Here is a 19478-nt window from a genome sequence, read left to right as displayed (position 1 = left end):
CATGTGCTCGAGGGAGAGAATACATCTACCAACTGATCTAGGAATATCTTGGTTTTGGATCCTAGATGTGCTGTTAGAGATTTGGTTTCCAGTTGAAGCTCATCAATGACATATACAGCTATCTAGTAATAACAAGAAACATCTAACTACATGTATCTTTTTATTTCTTTTTAGGTTCACATTGGAATTGATATTCTAGCAGACTTCAGCTATGCAGACGATTAAGTGTGTAGTCGTGGGTGATGGTGCTGTTGGTAAAACATGTCTCTTAATTTCTTACACAACAAATAAATTCCCATCGGAATATGTACCAACGGTGAGTATGAGAATGGCTCCAGTTGTTCCTGGCATGTTGGGGTAGGGCAGCATGAGCTTTCTTCTTGAATAACCTTTATGGCATGTACACCTTAGTACTTCTAGCCTGCTTTTCTGTTGGAGACTGACTGTTACCTCATGGAAGGCTAATGATCGGTGTGTTTGGTACGCCCTGCTGCTACCTCTCTGTTGTATTTCCCAGAAGTGCTGGGATGCCTTTCCTGTATCTGGTCAGTTCCTGCTGTTTGATCGCTCTGCAGAATCTGAGCTTCCATTTGGTGATAGCCACCTGCTGGGTTTTGTGAATAAGATTATTTTCAGCTGTTAGAACTGCTAAGTGAAGAGCAAGCAGCAGGAACACTTGCTCCCCAGTTTGCTGATCTCAGTTCTTGCTGCCTCTTCACTTCTAGAAGTAGTGCTTAATGCTGCTGGGGTAGTCTGTGACCACAGGTTTCTGATGCGCGCTTTTCCTTTGCAGCTCCAAAAGGTCCAGAGTTTATGCAGTGAACTATGGAATGTGGCTAGTTATTTATCTCATGTTTAGCTAAAGTCATGATCAGATTTAGACTGTGCAGTCTTATTCCAATTGTACCTCTAAACACCTACCAACTTTGTGTAGTCTTTGATTATTTCTATATTCGTATAAAACTTGATAGTCATCTTCTTGAGTCTTCTAAGCTCAGTTTTGAGATATTGAATTCCTTGGCTCATCTAAAGATTAAGTTTAGAGCAGTGTGCTACCAACTTGCAAGGCACATGTTTATTATATAGTTTTTTTTCTGAAAGAAAAGTGCTGCTGCTCTTAACATTCTGTATGCAAGATCAGCCAGCTGACACTGAGGTGGTTCAGTTTATTTTTAGCGAGCTTTCTGCAAGAGGGTTTGACATCTGGATTCTCTTTCTATTAACTTTCAATGTTATGGACTTGAAGAGGCCATCTTCTCCTAGCCCAAATAGTCAAAGGGTTTACCCGGATACCTAAAACAAATTTGGATCTGGAAATGCACCACAAAGAGGTTGAATGCCTGCTAGTGAAAGGGTCAGTGCTCTTTTCTGCTATTGTAGGGCAACTCAGGATTGAAAGAACAGATAGCTCCTCTAAGGTGTCAAGTAGCTCCTGCCTGATGCCTCTTTCTTTCAGAATAGCTACTTTCTTGCAAAAACTTCCCGTCTCTGAAAAAGAAGTTTCGATGAAACTGAGTGCTGATGTGACAGTGCAAACTTCCTTGCCTCTTTCTTCAGGTATTGGCTTTGTAGGTTCTCCAAAGACCTTCAGCTTCCTAACTTTGAGGCTTGTTAGGAATAGGGTAGGCTTCCACAAACAAAAATGTTTGGATTTAGTTGTAAATCTGGAGCTCAACAGGAAGCTGATGAAAGTACTCTGAAACTTGAGTGCTCAGGTTGGATTCGGTGAGCGCTGTCACAATCCTGGGGTTTAGGCCATAGGTAAGGGGACTTATCTTCAGCCTCTCACTGAGATCCTGTCATTGTGGACTGGTAGTGGAGAAGTGTTTGAAACTGTTTTGCCATTCTCACACTTTTGAGTGGTGCCAAGCATCCTGCTGTGAGTGCTATTCTAGGATAATGTCCTGTGCTGAACCTATGGAAGGTTGCTTGCCCTATTTAAGCTATTTTTTATGGTCAAGACAAAGTGAAAGTGGTCAGTGAGTCAGGTGATGAGTATTTCTATACTTATCCCTAGTGAAATGACTCTTAATTATGTTGCAAAGTACTATGATCTTAAATTTTTTTTGAAACCTCTTGGGTTTAACTATAAAGCTGCTGTCCTGGATATGGTAAATCCCTGATAACAAGCAATGTGGAAAAGCTACTCAAAAAACCCCAAGGTTACTTGCCAGTAGAGTGTGCTCAAGAAGTGTTAAGGCTTATTTACAGTACCTTTCAAAACTGTCCATGTTTCTGGAATAATATTTGAATCTGAACCTCATGGCTTAAGGAACTCACTGTTCTGGGAATATCACATGAGTTCTGCAACACTGCAGGCCTATTTCTCATTCTGTGCATAACCTAGAGGCTTATTTCAAACTCTGGAAACTTGTAAGTAACCTCTGATTATTCTGGCTAATGCTTCTAGTAATAAACAGGCAAAGAAATACAACAGACAGCATTGTTCCCAAATTGAAAGTAAGCTGTTTGAGATTCAGCAAACCTTAGTGTTTCCAAAATGTTTGTAGCTGAATAAAGAGAAACTAAGGAGGACCCTAGAGTAAAGCGGGTGGGGACTCAAGCTGCTTAACAAAAATGTTTAGGCAGGAAAGGAATCTGGAGATAAAATTCTGCTGTGAGAGTCTGGTAAATATGGGTAGTAGCTCAAGGCCAGTGCACTGACAAACACAGGGAACTGGCTACAGCAGCTACTGCAAAGTCCCTCTCGAGAGGAAGGTGGCATCCTTCTTCCTTGAGTGTATCCAGCAGTACAGGGGCACAAAGCAATAAGCAGGAAGAGGCTGGTTTCAGGCTGAGCTGTTCTGCACGCATAGATATTGAAGATGCTGATGTAAACTGCCTGCCCTGTTTAACTGTACTTGGACACCGTTAGCAGTGCTCTGCAGCCGTGTGGCAGAAACACCAAGGGAGAAGGCGTTGGTGGTAACGCACCAGTTCACACTGATAGATTGGCTTCTTTCATTTGTCTCTGTGTTCTGCAGTTCCTTCTCTTCCTTGAATGTATTTCCCAGTGGGAGATAGGTTTTGTGCTAATACTGAGCTGCGTCACGTGCATATTTTTGACATCATTCCCATCCTCAAAAGAGGCAGCAAGTGGCAGGTCTGTGGAATGGCATTGGCAGCGCTTGGGGAATGGCAGCTCAGATGTGACTCCTGTAGCGCAGAAGTTCATACTACCTGTTGCAGAAGGCTATCTGGCACTGGCAGGAGTTGAAACTTCTCATTGGGCTAATTGCTGCTCTGGGTTTTAGCCTGTTTCGCACAACAGAGAATGAAATTGTATGTGGACTACACTATGGGACTGTAGCTTCCAGATTTATCTGAAGGCTGGCTTTGTAACCCTTGCCTCTTCAGTGCTGAATCCCAGACCTTTTAATAGTGGTTATAGGTATAAAATTCTCATTTCTGAGGTGGGGAGCTGGGGTGGGGGGGGGAACAACAGAGGGAGAATGCATGTTAATCCTCCCAGAAGGGCAGCTACAAGTAATTTTACCACCTTCCTAGTTACTGAACAAAAATGAAGAGGTAGTAGAGGGCCAGAGTTTGGAAGAATGCTTATTGAGAAATACCTTCAGGTGGCTTAAGCCGCTGACATCTGAAAAAGTAAATGCTCAGACCTTAAGCAAGGAGCATACCCAGTTTCTTGTTCTGTACCTAGCAATAGTTGGGTTCTGAGCCTTACCAGTCCTTTGGAGTCTCAAACAGTAGTTGTTGCATGCTGAATATGCCCTGTGAAATGCCTTCCACCAGCCCAAAGGTCTTATTTTTAGCAGGACACTTGCTAGGGGTGTTCAATAAAGCAAACTCAAGGCAACTTGTAAAGGATTGGCCTGCAAATAATGGAGATGAATGTTGAAATCTCTTAGGGTACTTATGTCCAAAATGGTTTGAGAGGTGAACTTCTGCTTCTAGCTGGCGTTCCTGGGGATATGAAACTTCCTGTGGCCGTAGCTTGCTTTTCAGTCACTTTGACTCGTGAACAAGTTAAAAGTAAAAAGTGGTTTCAGGTATTGCTTTAGCCAAAATGGTCAGCCAGAAGAGGCAGGTCAGAACTATTGTAAGTTCAGCTTTGAAGCACTACTTTACTGGTCTCAATCTCATGTTTTATTGTTTTTTTTTTTTTTTTTTCCAAGGACTTGAGCCCTGTTAATATATGCATGTGACTCTGCTCCTCCTCCACATTTCTCCTTCTCTGTTTCCAGGAAAAGCTTTTGTGATGATTGTTAACCTCTTTCAGGCAGCGGTCTGAGCAGCACCCGGAGCTGAAGAAGGCTTCAGTTTTGTGTTGAGGCAGAGCTTCCGTATTCTTAATCAGACATCTCGCCTCTCTAATCTTGCAGCACGAGACAGTTTTTTTCTGACCTCCAGTGGGCAGGATTTCTGCCCAAGCTACTTTCTTTTAAACATTGCCTATCAAGCTTCTGCAGAAGCTTCTCTGAAATTCAGGATGCTGACCTCAGGCAGTATATTCCTTGATGAGTGTGGTCTTTGGGAGTTGGATTATTCATTTGACAGAGAGTGCGGATTTGATGTGGACTGATTTTTAACTGACTAAATTGTAGAGAATACTTCTTCCAAAGCTGCAGGAGAAATTCTTGTTGAAAAGACACATTCTTTATTGAATTCCTTAAATGTCCAGAAAGATGAACTCAAAGGACTGAAGTCTGGTGAGAAGTAACCTCATAGCTCTGTGCCCTAAAGGGTGCAAGCAAGGCAAGGCTTAAGTTGATCTGTTCCGTCTTTGTGGGGATGTTTACTGTGTCAGGCTAGGTGTAAAGGCTGAAACATTTGTGGCAGTGTGGGAAACCTCGTTGCAATTACAGGCAAGGCTTGCTCTAGCTGTTTTGTTAGTTATGTGGTATTTTTCTTCTCCTCCCTATTATATGCAGTGGTATACCTGGTGTACCTTTGATTAGATTCTTCCTGGAAACAGCTCATATGTTCCCAGTCTAAACTGATCTGTCCCATTAAAGGTAGCATTATAACCCTGGCGGCTTCTGTTATTCAGCTCCAATGAATCTTGTACGAATCGGAGGTGGTCTGGCAAGGTGAGTAGGTTTGACAGATGGTTTATTCACCTGGTTCTAAACATGCTTCTTTCTTTTTTTGTATCAGGTGTTTGATAACTATGCTGTAACAGTGATGATTGGAGGAGAGCCTTACACCCTAGGCCTCTTTGATACTGCAGGTGAGAAATCAAGTCTTTGTGTCATTGTAACTCCTCAGGATTTAGTTGAGAAGATGTTGATTTTAAAAAAAGAAAAAAGAAAAAAGTATGTCTTCGTGTTCAAAAGGGAGAAATCTTTCTTGATTCTTCTCCCCTGACCTCTGGGGAGTTGCTAAATTGAGTTCATTTTAAAAATCTTCAACTTCTTTAAGAGCTGTTTTATTTTGTGACACCAGATGACAAGCGTCAAACTTTTGCCTTTAATCTAGGTAATACTTGGAGAATGAGAGGTTTTCCTTTTAACAAATTTTAAAGGAGAAAATGTTGAATAAAATATGTGGATTGTATGTGGTTTTTTAAAAAATTTTTTAATTATTTTTGTAACTATCCTAGTTTTAGTCACCCTGTCTTGACATTCTGGCCTGACATTAGAGCATCTTGTTTAAAAACATGTGGCATGTCTCTGCCCTTTTAAGGTGGATTAAATTGGGATGATATATGAAGTTTCATGATGTTGCACACTGTGTGCTTTTTTTAATTAAAAATAAATCTGCGGGTGTTTTTTTTCTTTTGCATTGTTCATTGTTATAAGACTATTTCTCAGTTTCTGGCTGGAGAGATTTACAATGATTAAGCAGCCATGTTGCTTTGCAAGTATGAAAATTTAGCAAGAAAGGGGAATAACTGGTTTAATCACTGGTTATCTAATCCTCAGCCCCTAATAATAACAAAGGGGTATGCCAGTATCTGATATTGTAAAGTATTCTTCAAGAGAGCCCTTCTGGAGAGCTTAGTTGATAAACTCGCCTAAAATTTGCCATGATGGAACTTAACCTGACTCTTTCCAACTTTATTTTTAAAGATGCATCGTTAGTGCGTTGTTGCTGATGTGATCTTGTGCTCCCATAATTAAACACTGCAGCTTAAGTTAACGCTTCCTATTGTTCTCCCACGTGTGATTGTATCCTAGTTATTGTGAACTTCTCAGTCCTAGGATAAGGAGTTCTGAAGGGAAAGAGGCTCTTTCCTGAAACCCACTTGTGTAGGCTGCTGCAGGGACAAATACATGCTCAGATGGCGTCTTAATTCTAGAAACCCAGTACCTGCTTGGATTTGGAGCTGTTCCCCTAGTGTGGATGGAAGCTGTGTTCAGTCCTTCTCTGCTTGTTGTCCTGCTGTGGTCAAGTGGGTTCAGTTCTGAGTGGGCCTCTGGGAGCTGCTCTTTTTGTTCTTAGAAAGCAGTTCCAGGTTAAAGGGAAATGGTCCCAGGTTAATGTTTGCTTTTTTTCTTTGAAGGTGTTCACTCCTTCTAGCATCCTCTGGAGTTATCTTAAAAACATGCATGCTCGTGTACTGTCTCAATCCATGAGTGCAGTAACTCATCTGGCAGTTCTTAAAACTTATCAAGCGGCTTAGTGCATGTAGGTGATCTTGCACGTTTGTGAATATAAAGGCTTTCCTCTTGGAGGCCTTGAGTGGAAGCTTTGGCTCTTTAAAAGTTGCTCAACTTTTTGCTAAGAAGTAGTCAGCCTGAGTTACAAAACTTAAAAATGGATAAAACCTGTATTACTGACTCTGTCCTGTTTAAAAACAATAACAAAAAAAACTGATTGTCTTTATCTCTCTAGAACTTGCAGTGTGCAAACGAAGCTTTTTGAGGTGCACTGATTGCAACAAGATATGTGCTCAGTGCTTAGTCTCTTCCTTATATCCAGCTGAGCTTGATGGCTGTAAAAAGCTGTCAGGCCTCCTTCCTTTAACTATAGATCTTCCTCCATTGAGGTGTTCTAGATGTTGAGTCAGCTACTCTTCAGCCTGTATGATGGCAAGAGAGTGTCAGCTGGAGTCTGAGGCCTTTTGAACAAATATTTCTGAACAGGCTGCCAGCGAGTACAGCGGCCTTATATGCCAGGTTTGCTTTCTAAAAAGAAAGAGCTACTGAGCTGAGCGGGAGGAATTGTAACACTGAAATTGTGTGGGGTTGGACCGGTGGGACACTGCTAATGGTGCCCCGCAGGAACTACCTGCTGCCTTATAGACCCGAAGGAAAGAGCCTGGCTTCCTTGGAAGCGTGGCCTGCGCTGAGACTTTGGTGCGTTTTTAGGTGAATGCTACTGGGAGGACTGACTACTCCCACATCTGTAACAGCAGCATTCTCCTCTTCCCTCTTATTACTCAAAAGGTACTTCCTCAAGTGTTTGCAAGTATAAGTCAAGATGTTCTAGCGAACAAAATTGCCTTTTTTCCATACTGTTTCTCTAACTTCAGTCTTTGCATGTTAATGTAATTTGGCAAAATATTTTTAATGGCTAGACTGGGTGCAGAAGACTTCATTGTCTTATAACTAGATCCATGTTCTGCAACTTCTGGTTATAACAGAGGAAAGCATTCTGCGGGCTGAGAGTGTTTGATCTGAAAAATTACTAGATCGCACTCCTATCTGGCTTCGCTGCCCTCCTGTGACTTTGTTAAGCAGCTCTTTGTTACATAGCGACTGCATGAAGTCTGTATTTGAAATCTAGGTTCTTTGAATGTTTGGATTCAGGGCATGTGTATTTGCTGAAGAGTTAGGATTACTCACAATAATGCTTTTGTGCTGGAATATGTATCCTAACCACCTGTAAAAGGGCAGCATTTCGTTACTCCCTGGCTCAAAGGGGATCTTCTCTAATATTGTGTTCGTTCCCTCCTCTTTTAGGTCAGGAAGATTATGATAGATTACGACCCCTCAGCTATCCGCAGACAGATGTATTTCTGGTCTGTTTTTCAGTGGTCTCTCCTTCTTCGTTTGAAAATGTGAAAGAAAAGGTTGGTTAAACTCTGCCTAAAAGGGGAGCTGCTGCAGTGATATGGGAAATGCCCGAGGAATTATCTCGATAGCTGGTTAGTAACAAGTACTGTCTCTTCTCTCTTTAGTGGGTACCTGAAATTACTCACCATTGTCCAAAGACTCCTTTCCTGCTTGTTGGGACCCAAATTGATCTAAGAGATGATCCTTCGACAATTGAGAAACTTGCCAAGAACAAGCAGAAGCCCATAACTCCAGAGACGGCTGAAAAACTGGCCCGGGACCTGAAGGCCGTCAAATACGTGGAGTGCTCTGCACTTACGCAGGTGAGAGTTAGTCTTTGACCATTTCTGTTTGCTTGTGTTCCGTACTTTCTTCAGTTATGGGAAAAACAGCTCAATATGGCACGTGAAAAGACGTGAGCTCCGTTTCTGCTGTTGACGCAGTAGCTTTCTCTTTGTCCTATTGTTCTAAGGCACGAGGAGTTGGAAACGGTACAAAGCAAATCACGTGAAGAACAGGCGTAGCGTAGAGGGGAAACAGAGGGAGGAGGATCTGATGACTGAGTCTGCTTTTGTGTTGGAGAAAATGTTGCCTAATTATCTAAAACTAAATAGAAGTGTTATGGACAATAAGTGGATTAGGGCGCAGAATGCAGTTCACTACTGAAGAGAGCAGGCAAAGAAACAAAAAAGAACCTCTCAGGTGAGTTGTTTCCCTCTTGGAAAAGTCAGTTTTCCCAATTTTAAGACGAGAAGCATTCATAATCTTGAGAGTTTCTTTCTCTTCCTGTGCAAGCTGTGGTGAGCTACATTTCCTGTGTCTGCCTTAAGATGGAAGCTCTGCTGAAACACAGTAACAATGAAACGGTTCTTGAGACACAAACATGGTGGTGCTGTGTGAACTCACTTGTGAAAATGAGTCTAAAGCGTAACTGTAATTGCTGACCTGAGATCGGGAAACCTGACAATCCTTTTTCTTTTTAAGTTAATAAGATAACAGGGGAGGGATGGGTGGGAACCATCAGCTGGCTAGCTGAAATGCTGCTTTGACTTTGGATACCTGGGAAACTAATCTTGTATGCCTGCTCTTACAGAACTTAATTGCTGTTCTTAATTTACTTTGTGCTACTCTGTAAAGACCTCGCATCCCTTTCTGATGCGCATGGAGCTAGGGGATACACAATATCAAGTCTCACCCTCTTTTCAGTTTTGCTGTGCATTAATGTAGTACCTTGAGCACAAAGCTTTATAGCTAAACATCTTAAAGCCTGAAGTTCCGTTTATCTTGCACCTTTTGCCCAGATTGCATGATGGCCCTTCCATTTGGGGTCTTGAGACTCTTCTGTAACAAAGCTTGGCCCGAGTGTTTGCTGAGAAGGGGCTTTAGTTGGAAGCGTGCAGGACACTGGCAGTGGACATGTTGTGGCAAGGCACACTTTATTCCTCCTGGGAATCCCTGATCAAAAGGTGGCCTGGGCTTCCTTAGTGCCCACGTGCAAGCTGAGGGTTATCTGTGCTTGAGCTGTAATACTCTGGTCAGTTTAGTCCCGAAGCATTTACCTGCTTGGATTTTTTTCCTTTTTTTTTTTTTTTTTTTTGTGGCACAATCACCTGAATGCTGCTGCTAACTTGGCTGTAGGACCTGCCAGTTGAATAAATGCATATAAAGATCTTTGTCCTCTGTTGCTCTCTGAGACACCTTTACCCTGTAGCTTTAACTGTGCCTTGCTTAGTCTGCTCAAATTGCATGGAAGCACTTAAAATTACCAGAGTAAGAGTTGATGTGATAGAAATGTCAGTGTTTATCCACTCTTTTTATTTCCAGATATGCAGCTTAGTCAGTCTGTTGCAGAGAACAGATTTATGTACTCGGAAGCTCAGCTTGAATTTCTTCCGCAGCACTACTAGTGCTTTTACACCCACTGATGGTTTTAGAAATCAAGAATAACCTGGTAGGAGAGGTTCAGAAGGCTTCTCACCTGGAAGACCAGTCAGTTTGCTTCTGCTCTATTCCTCTTACTTCATTTGTTGTTTACTTCTCCACAGAACAACATTTTCTCAGTCTGGCAGTAATAGCTGTCAAACAGAAAGGTAGTTTATATGCAGAGGGATATTTGAAATTCCCAGTGGTGATGTAGCTGGCAGCTTGCTAAACAGAGAAGGTGGCTGGCTTTCCTAGCCAGGAGGGGTGTTTTCACACCTGCAGAGGAATCTTGCAGTAGTTGGTTTCAGCTGCAGCTGGAGAGAGTTGGGTAGTCCCCATCTCTCTTTACCATGACTTCCATCTATGCAGTTCATCTCGGCAGAGTCTAGAGCGTTTTTTGCTTTCCCAACTAATTTGCGAATGGGTTTGACACCATGGTAGCAAATAACCTTGAAATGCTGTAGCCAGGGTGTGTGGTGTGGTGTTTTTTTCTTTTTTCCCCCCTCTGGGAGGAAGATTTTACTTGTCTGCGTGGAAGTGTCTCATGTTCTGAAAGTACTAGGTGAGTCATAAGAAGCTGAGTTTCTCGGTCCTTTCTGTAAAGACAGAATATCTCCTCCTGCTTGAGTTTGACTCTGCAATGCTGAGTGTTCAGTTTCAGCTTTTTCCCCCCCTCCATCCATCAGGTTGTGGAATAATTTTTTTTTTTTTTTTCTGTGATGAAGGTAGGGAATTTCAATGCCTTCCTTAAACTTTTCTCTACAAAATAGTACCCAAGTACAGCTGTAAAAAGTGGATAATACTTCTCCCTTAGGAAAGGGTGATTGACAAGCAGCTTGCAACTACAATGGCTGACTGTTGCTGCTTGCATTTGCTGGTCGAATCTCTGCGCAGACTTTCTGAAGCTCAAGGCTGGTACCTAACACAAGGGAACACTTTGAATTCGGTTCCTTTCCTTTTCCCGATGTTTGACTTGAGCGTAGTTGACAGTTTTGACACAGCCAGAATCATAAGTATCTTAAACTTCTCATGAAAGGGGGGTGGAAAAAGGGATCCTGAGCTAAACTGGCTCCCCATTGTAGTCCAGGGATATTCTGGTTTAAAGTAATATGGCTGTGGCTCGTTTGCCAGGGATGTCAAGTAAAGCTTCCATAATGCACTTACTCTTGTATCATTCAGGCTTGTGACTCCGGTTTCACTTTCGCAACAGTTTTGTCCCTGTCCTGTTTTGTTGGCCCTTATCCCAATTTTTTTCTAGATCCTTCAAAACAAATCCTAAATTCTGCTCTCTAAAACAAACAAATCTCTTCTTTGCAATAGGAAAACAAAGGAGGAGTCCATGAGTAGCAGAATTAAAACCTGGTTTCTTGACTCTTGCCCTGCATGGGTTTTTAATCTGTCTAGCGGTGTATAATTGAGTTTATGCTACAGCCCTATTCTCACAGAGAAAGAAAACCTAATTAGTGCTCAGGCTTCTTATAGGCACTTTTTTGAAGTCTCTAGCTCTTTTGTCAGACTTGGTTGCAACTCATTAAAAAAACAACAACAACAAAAAAACCCCCACACTACTGGGGATGTACAGAATAATTGCACATGATAATTTCCTTAAACAGCTTTTAGGCTTTCAAGTATAATCTTGCATATAACATGTTGGACTTAAATGCTTCTAGATGAAACTGTCTTAGAGATCTCCCATCTATGTGCTTCAGTAAAACAAGATTAAAGACTTTCTAAAAGGGATATATCCAGTCAAACCAGTGAGGGAGAAATGTATTTCATTTGAATGATTAAATTACTTCCTGTAAATAATTGCAGCCTTTACGAAATTAAGATTTTTTTTCAACTTTGCTGTTTTTCTTTGACTGATGTAAAGCAGTTCTGAACTTAGGAAGGTTGCGCTCAGGACAGTAGATTTAGGCGAGTCCAGTTAGCACAAACTGCGCCAGGTTTCACTTCTGGTGTTCACGTGTAACTTGGCAGAATTGTGTGGGAGCGGTAACGTATTGCAGTGTTCCTGTTTTGCTTATAGCAAATGCAATGCATGCTTTGTGCTCTGGTGTAACCCCTGCAGACTTCTTAAAGCTCTGTGACTGCTTGTCTGGTGTTGGATCTCGGTTATTCCAATTCTAACACCGTTTCTGTCTTCCTGTAACTTGAGTGGTTATACTTACTTTGGTAACTAAACTGAATAACTGAAACGCGCCATTTCCATAGCTGGCTGTCACTGTCAAAGTAGCAGCGCTGGTAAGGTGTTGCATCACTCTTTAAATGGCTGATAGCTAATGTCTGAAGATGACGATGGCTTACCAGACAGGTACTGCTTCAATGCCAGATCGTACTTTCCCAGCCATCTGGAGATCTTCAGTTATTCAGGGGCTGAATTCACACAGAGTAGTTGTTTATAGCCTTCAGTCTGAACGATGTGCCCTTGTGTTAGCTGGGAGCAAGAAGTCAGTGCGCTGACACACTTGCTTATCCACAGGGGGTGACTGGAAGAGGTGGTGTGCGTACCTGAGCTTTTGGAAACCCGTGGAGGGGCAAATGTTCTCCAAACTCGCTAAGAGTATATTCAGCAGTTAAGCGGAAACCAAAAATTTCCCTCCTCTCTCCCCCACCTCGTTGCTCTTGCCAAGTGCTGCTCTCTTCGTGCCTCTGCCCTTTTGGGCGTTCATTTTGTCTAACTCGGTGGCCTGTCACGTGTTCTGTCTGTCTCTAACTTTGACTTCTGGGTCATCTAAATGAGATTTCCTCCCGAGATCTACTTTGTTTTTGCAAAGTAAATCTGTTTACTGCCTCTGTGAATTCAGCCTGGTCGATCCTGAATGCTCTTTGTATCTGCTTGTTTTTCTCTAATCCTCTAACCTGGCTGCTGTTTTTTCTCCTCCCCTCTGTCTTGTAGAGAGGTCTGAAGAATGTGTTTGATGAGGCTATCCTAGCTGCCCTCGAGCCTCCGGAAACTCAGCCCAAAAGGAAGTGCTGTATATTCTAAACTTTCTCCTTCCCCTCTTGCTGCTGCTTCCTCTGTCCCACTACTGTAGAAATCTGGTTAAAAAGGAATAAAACCACCTTGATTGAAAGCTGATGTGTCTGCTTACCATCTTAGAGCAACCTCTGTATTAGCTTTTGGACTGAAAACAGTACTTAAGTTCTTTAGTAAAACATTATGACCGTGGAACATGAACTGGACTCGCTTAACTCTCTGCTGCTTGGGTTGCCAGATGTGGGTAGCTTTATAATTTAGGCTGTTGGGGGAAAGGACCTGGTTATAGCACTATTTAAAAGAAACAATGAAAGAATAAGAAACGATGTTTGATCTTCTTGAATCCAGCTGGAAGAAACAATGCGTTTTTTTCCAGTTTCTACTTGTGACTCTTGTTAACTGTATTTGCATGACAAAAGTACATGAAACGGTGATCTGCAAGTTATGCTGTAATGTGAAGGATTTTCTGGTTCTCCTTTGTGCAGTGAGATTCTTTCTGTTGCTATTGCTTTGGCTGTCTGTGCTGTAGTGGAGTATTTGTCAGTCCTTGGGGGAAGGAAATATCAATGTACTTGCTACTGCTTTATGAATTGTTAAAATCCTTGCTTTCACTAACATGGTAGATCTCTTCATTTCAATAATAGATCCTTAAAGCCTGTTACTGTAAGATGTAAAGCTGCTTCTTACTCTCATGCTTCTGATTTTTATTGTTTCAAGGAGAAAACGTCAATTGTAGTTATCTTTAAATTTTGAAATTAAAAATTGCAGTTGTTTGTATAAATGACTGATGAAGCTTTATTCCGATTTGCTCTTCCTGGCTTCAATTTAACATTTATACAATGTACAGCACCCACTTTGTACTTCTCCCATCTTGAGTTCTTTGATGCCATGCATAGCTTCTGAGCTCTACCTGGCTGCTTCTAACCACCGGGAATGCGGGGCTGGAAGCCTGATCGGAGCGTACCGGACTGTGAATTACCGTTGCATGCTTGCCTTGTGTCTTCCTCTGCCTAGGCACACGGGTGTCTGCCCTGCTGCGCCCCGTGTGCTCCAGATCCAGCTGTTTCATTCGAATGCAGTACTCTCTGCTTTGTCATTAGCATGTGAAACGTGTTACTAGCCAAGTAATCATAAAAATTGCCTTGAGGAAATGACTTCAGTACGTGTGTTTTTGCTTCTTGTGGAGTATATTGGCCTGTTCTCAAAGACTGCATTCCTGTTCAGAAAATCAGATGCTCTGCTAAGGAACTGCTAACCACTGCGACACAGCTTGGACGGAGCCTGGTTGAGCAAAAAAAACACTCTCTGGGAATTCTAGATGGCAAACCTCGATCCGTCAGTAGAGGGGTTTGTCTGCCACTTGGCTTTTTATGGTTTTGTTTGTATCAAAACTCAAAAATGAGACTGCCCCTTTCTCTCTTTGCCCCTTTTCAGAAAGGCCTAAAGAATGTATTTGACGAGGCGATATTGGCTGCCCTGGAGCCTCCGGAGCCGAAGAAGACTCGCAGGTGTGTGCTGCTATGAACGTCCCTCCACAGCCCCTTCTGCAAAGCTGGTGTTTGATGTCATACTAAAAGCAATGTTTAAATCAAACTAAAGATACAAATTTTAAAATTTGTTTTTGCAATAATGACAAATGCCCTGCACTCCCATCTCCCCCACACGATCCCTGTGTGAGATGAGAATGTTAGTGTTTATTCCCCAGTGCCCTTTCAATTCAGTTAAAGACTAGTTAATTTTGAATAATTATGTATTATCAGAAAACACTGATCAGTACTAGTTTTTTTTATTTTGTTTACTGTTTCTAATTTTTGTTTAAAATCCAGGCATGCTTGTGATGACTCTTTCTGTAACAGACTAATTCTGGGCTGTTTTACGGAAGCCTTGTCCCTTATGCCAATCTGGCAAGACTTGGTTCTAGTTTCAAGAACTTCTGGGGCTGTTCTGCAGCCAGCCAGCAGCCTGGGTGTGAGCATACTTCAGTACTAAAAGACAAATTCGGGAAACTAGGCTGTCCCAACCTGGTGCTCCTCTAAGGAGGAGTGTGGAAGAAGTATCTGCATCTCCTCTGAAGTTGCCTTGTATCTCTTCCCCTGGCTTTCCACTGTGCAGGTCATAAATTTCTACCCGTTCCTCTAAGTTATGAAGTTTTAAGAACAGGAGAATCCTTTTCTCTGGATGCACCATCAGACTTGAAAGTAGCTTGCCAGTCTTTCCCTTAACCTTGACATCAAAAGCTTCTGTCACATTATGAAGAAATAACTGCACCTTTTTAAGCGTGCCCAACTGATTCAGTTGGCTTTTAACAAATCCATCTTCTGCCAATCCTTAATTGTTAGGGAAATGCTTACAATTACCAGCATATACACTGTTGTTCGAACACTTTGAAAGGACCTGGTGTATATTAAAATGGGTTTTGGAGCTGTGGCTGTGGTGCATCTCTTACTGGATGGTTAGGCATCCTTCAGGGAGGGGTGGAAAGATAGACCTGTGCCAGTGGAAAGGAACTGCAGGGAGGGATTTCTAGTGTTTAGCGTGGCACCGTATAGGGACCAGTTAAAGGAATCCCCCTTTTCTGCATTGTGCTTGCAAGTAACCTTGGAACCTGTGAGATGGGCTCCAGCCCAATCAGGATTGTGTGCAAGATCTTTGCTTAGACTGCAGTGTTCGTAGGGATTTTACCAAAACTGTATTTTGGCTTGCAAATTCAAATTTTTTAAGACTTAGGGAATCTTCTCCATTTTCCCAAATTTCTAATTCTTGTAGACTCATTAGTGTTGAACCAGTGCTTTTCACGTCAAAGTTCTTTGTATATGCATTCTTTTCAGATGTATTAAACATAAAATATCTTCACAAGCCTGCCTGAGGGTAGTTATTTCCCTTACCTTTCTCTTGAGTTTGAAGGACTTGTAAATACGGCTTTTATACCTTGTGAGTGCCACCCCCCCCCCCAAGTCATTTTTGGTCTCTTCTTAATGCCTAATCCCAACGCTTCGTGTCTTCCCTCATCTCTGCTGATGGCCTCAGCTCTGTCAAGATTGCTCTGATCTTTGACACAGAATCACTGCTGTCATACCAGACCCCAAAAAGAGGGATGTGATGATCCTCAAACACGCTAGAAGGGAATACACGTTATTGTGCATGTTCGAAGTAGGCTCTTGGGGTCATCGGGCTCTTGCACCTCTTCCGTCTGGAAGCTAGTCTTTGCGGAAGTCTTCTGTTGCTCTCTGTTCATGGGCAGATAGCAAAAAAGCAAGAGGGGCAAATGACACCGTGCTTCTCCCTCTCCAAAATGTGCAGGGTTTATTATGCCTTTTTTGGTCTATTCTCCAAAGGATCGGTGAAGCCTTGCGCTGTTGATGCGTAATTTGTATTAACCATTAAAACACACTTCAAAGAGCTTTGTTAAAGGTCATTTTTTTTAAGAAGCTGTCTTGGTGCTGCAATCCAAAAGCTCAACGTAAAATGCGTGCTTTCTGCTTTTCTTAGCGACAGTCGAGCGTTGATGGCTGCTACGTACGCTTGCAGCAGACACAAATGGGCTACTGCATCTCCTGTTTGCCAAACTGAATTCATGTGTCTAAACCCAGCAGCAAGACTGGTGACTGAGGATTGTCTGCCTAAAATCAGACAGAAAATTGCCTCCAAAAAGGACAGAGAATGCCTTAGGACTCTTTCTTTGCATAGCAGGTTTACCCTGTCAAACTCTTCCTCTCTTGGATACATCTTTCCATGGGAGTTGCCTATAGCTATCTGGTCTCCTTGCACGTGTTGTCTCTGAAAGTGATGTGTGCCAGTCCTTTCACGCAGCTCAATCTGGCTAACCAAAAAGCCTTTGCTGTAGAATGGGTGCCAGAAAATTAAACCTGGTTCTAAAAAGCATCCCGGGGCCCTAAATAACAGAAAAACATGCTTTTCAAGGAACGCTGCTGCTTTCTTCCTCTCCGTGTTTTATTAGCTTTGCAGAAGTGTGATAGCTCTGTAACCTTAACATGTACCTGTGCCAGTCCAGAAAGAGGAGGAGATGCTACAGCTGGCAAAACAAATTCGAACAGCTTATCTTGTGGGCTTTTTCACGACATGTCCTTTTTTTCCTTGAGCTCAGTAGCGAGATCCCTCTCAAGCTGGCTATGCGAGGTTTTCAGTGTTGCCTGACTGCACTAGCAGCTTTTAACAGCTCCTTGGTTAACTGTCTCCCTTCTGATATAAAAGGGTGCGGAAGGCGTTGGAAAATCGGGGGGCAAAAGTGGAAAAATCACTTCCTTTTCCTTTTGATTGTTGCAGTTTTCAGCTAGCAGGTTTGAAAGCAAAGATCTTGGGGGTGGGGGAGGAGTACTTTGGGCACTTTCCATGATACTAGAGTGCGCCAAGCTATTACTTGGCGTGAGTGCTCATGTTACTGCTTTTAAAATAGAGGCCTTTCCTAGCTGAAAATGCACCCGCAGCTCAAGTGCTGTTTGCTTGCTCACCTGTAAAGACTTCTAAGGTACCCTTAGTGACTCGCTAGCAGGACACGAGATAGTATGTGAGGTCTGGGCTGGCTGCGTTAATGGTGTCCCTTATAAAGAGCCAATAAATCTCCGATAGGAAAGCATCCCAGTCACGTTAAAACTCTTCCAAGGACGGCAGGCCACATGGAAGCAACAGAGCAGGCTCTTGTTTTAATGGCTCTGGCAAAATCGCAGTTCCACTGATACCGCGTGGCTGATGGCTCAGTCTCTTAAAATCTTTTAGCTAGTCGTGTAACTTCCCTATGAAATTGCCACTCCTTCCTGTGTAAGGAATAGGTCAGCCAGTGCTGTTTCTCAGATGGCTCTCAACCAAATCGTCTAGTTTCTAGTACTTAATCAGGTTTGCTTAATTCAGACGGAGCTCTTGCTTCTGTTGGTCACTCCAAACAAGTGGTTTGGCTCTGTATCCTCAGCAGCTTGTTGTTGTCTCCGAAAGCAGCGGTCAGCCCCTTTCCCTGCTTTGGCCTCATGCTCCCACACCATGCTTTATACTAGCTCTGCTGCTTGTTCTGTTGTACGGGGAGGTGACTGCATTTGGTAGTTGAACAGCAAGGTAACATCTTACAGGATGCTTTTCTGCTGGATTGAAGTGAGTAAACTCTAGTGCCTCTTCTCCCCAGTCAGATGGATGCCAAAAGCACTGCAAGGGAGGAGGCAGGAGAGGTTGGAGTGGAGGCTGAGGGAGGGGGTGTGAGCGCGCACAAAGTCTGACCAGCTCTATCATGTAAACACGTGTATGCCTTGGTGACAAGTGGCATGAATCAGTGTTTTCCCACTGCGCTGGTGTCAACAGAGTTGAAATATGGAAATTGAGGACTATCAGGTAATAGGCGAGTACTTAACATGGAGAAAAATCCTGCCTCTCTTGTAAGGGACGTACTTGCATCAGAAATCCAAAACAAGAGGTTGGGCTCCAGGGCTGATTACTCCAGGACAGCAGTTGCTTTCCCTAGCAGGGGATAACTTTAGGCACACCCTTGTACTTGTTGTCTCCTGTGCTGATTTAGTTAATATGTGAAAATTCCCCACCTTGTATGAGCTGATCTAACTAACCCCACTCTTTCTGTAGCTCCTGGTGCAGGGATGGTCTCTGCCTGGTTGCTCTAACACAGACTGGTGCTAAGATTGTGTCAAACCGGTGGCTAGTTTCTTCTCCTCTGGGCTTCCCCTGTGCCATGCCACCGCTTATCTGTGTCAGAGACGTCTAAGCTTTTTTTGCTTTCCCTTGCTGTTTTCCCTGTGGGAAGCTACGTTATGCCTTGGAAGAAACGGTGCTGCTGGATGACTGTGCATGGGCAGGGAGAGCGTGTATGCGAAGGTGCTTGCTGGCCCAGGTGCCGACTGCCATATCTGCTCTGTCAACTTCTACAGCTTTCGGGATCTGTTTCCCAATTCAGGACATGCGTGCTGCGAGGGCTGTCTTTCCAGATGCTGCTGGGATCCTCTTTTCTTAAGCTTCTGGGGGATCGCTTTTAGCCTCGGTGAGGGAAACTGAGCTCTGCAGCTTTTCCAGGAGCACGTTCATCATCTGCTCGGCCGTGTTTCCTTCGCTCCTATCCGCCCTCACTGCTTTGCCGGTAATGTGCTGGTTCTTGCCATCAGTGCTGTGTGCTGTACTTACCTAGGTGTGGCCCTTATTTTAAAAGAAGGGTAGACTGTTGTGTAAAGAAAGATGAGCACGTTTGATTAAGACTGCCGAGAGGAGCTTTTTGGAGCAACTCTGCATCTTTACCGACACCGCTGAGAAAATAGCCGGGCTCCTTAGAAATGCTGTGTGCTTCGTGGCAATGGCCAAACTCCAGTACAGCACTGGGCGAATGCTGCGTCTATCACCTTAAAAGCTTTCCAAACAGGATGCTACCTCATCTGGTTTGGGAATGGTGGTCTTGCTTGCTTACTGTCTCTGCCTGCGTCTCGTTTGCTTCCGTTTCCCGAGGGGGTCTCGGAAGGGAGCCCCTGTGCGTTAAGTCAGATCAGAGAGTGCTTTTGAAGCCAATCTCCAAGCTGTCCTTACTCAGTGTCCTCTAGTTCACGTCGCAGAGTGGTTTTTTTGGAGTTTCCTAGTTGGATTTGTACCGGGTGAAATAAAATGGGATATTGTGC

General features: G+C 43.2%; 1 protein-coding gene across 5 annotated transcripts in view; it reads left to right on the top strand.

Annotated features, from left to right (window-relative positions):
• CDC42 (cell division cycle 42) overlaps window positions 1-15720 on the top strand; it is a 30130-nt gene extending 14410 nt beyond the window's left edge. For 4 of the 5 annotated variants that reach the window (XM_067311219.1, XM_067311220.1, XM_013959859.2 and 1 more), the window contains 5 exons: window positions 175-316; window positions 5119-5191; window positions 7869-7978; window positions 8087-8284; window positions 14299-15720. In XM_067311219.1, the coding sequence (XP_067167320.1) occupies window positions 212-316; window positions 5119-5191; window positions 7869-7978; window positions 8087-8284; window positions 14299-14388 (576 nt within the window). In that variant the 5' untranslated portion in view covers window positions 175-211 and the 3' untranslated portion in view covers window positions 14389-15720. Of the gene's footprint in view, window positions 1-174; window positions 317-5118; window positions 5192-7868; window positions 7979-8086; window positions 8285-12783; window positions 14024-14298 lie in introns of those variants that run through there. The other variant, XM_067311221.1, reaches the window with a different exon arrangement.
• Window positions 15721-19478: the final 3758 nt, after the last annotated feature.

Source organism: Apteryx mantelli, chromosome 26 (assembly GCF_036417845.1).
Source record: "Apteryx mantelli isolate bAptMan1 chromosome 26, bAptMan1.hap1, whole genome shotgun sequence".
Taxonomy (NCBI): domain Eukaryota; kingdom Metazoa; phylum Chordata; class Aves; order Apterygiformes; family Apterygidae; genus Apteryx; species Apteryx mantelli.
Note: the sequence above shows the minus strand (reverse complement) of the source record. Positions and strands in the feature narration are given on the sequence as shown.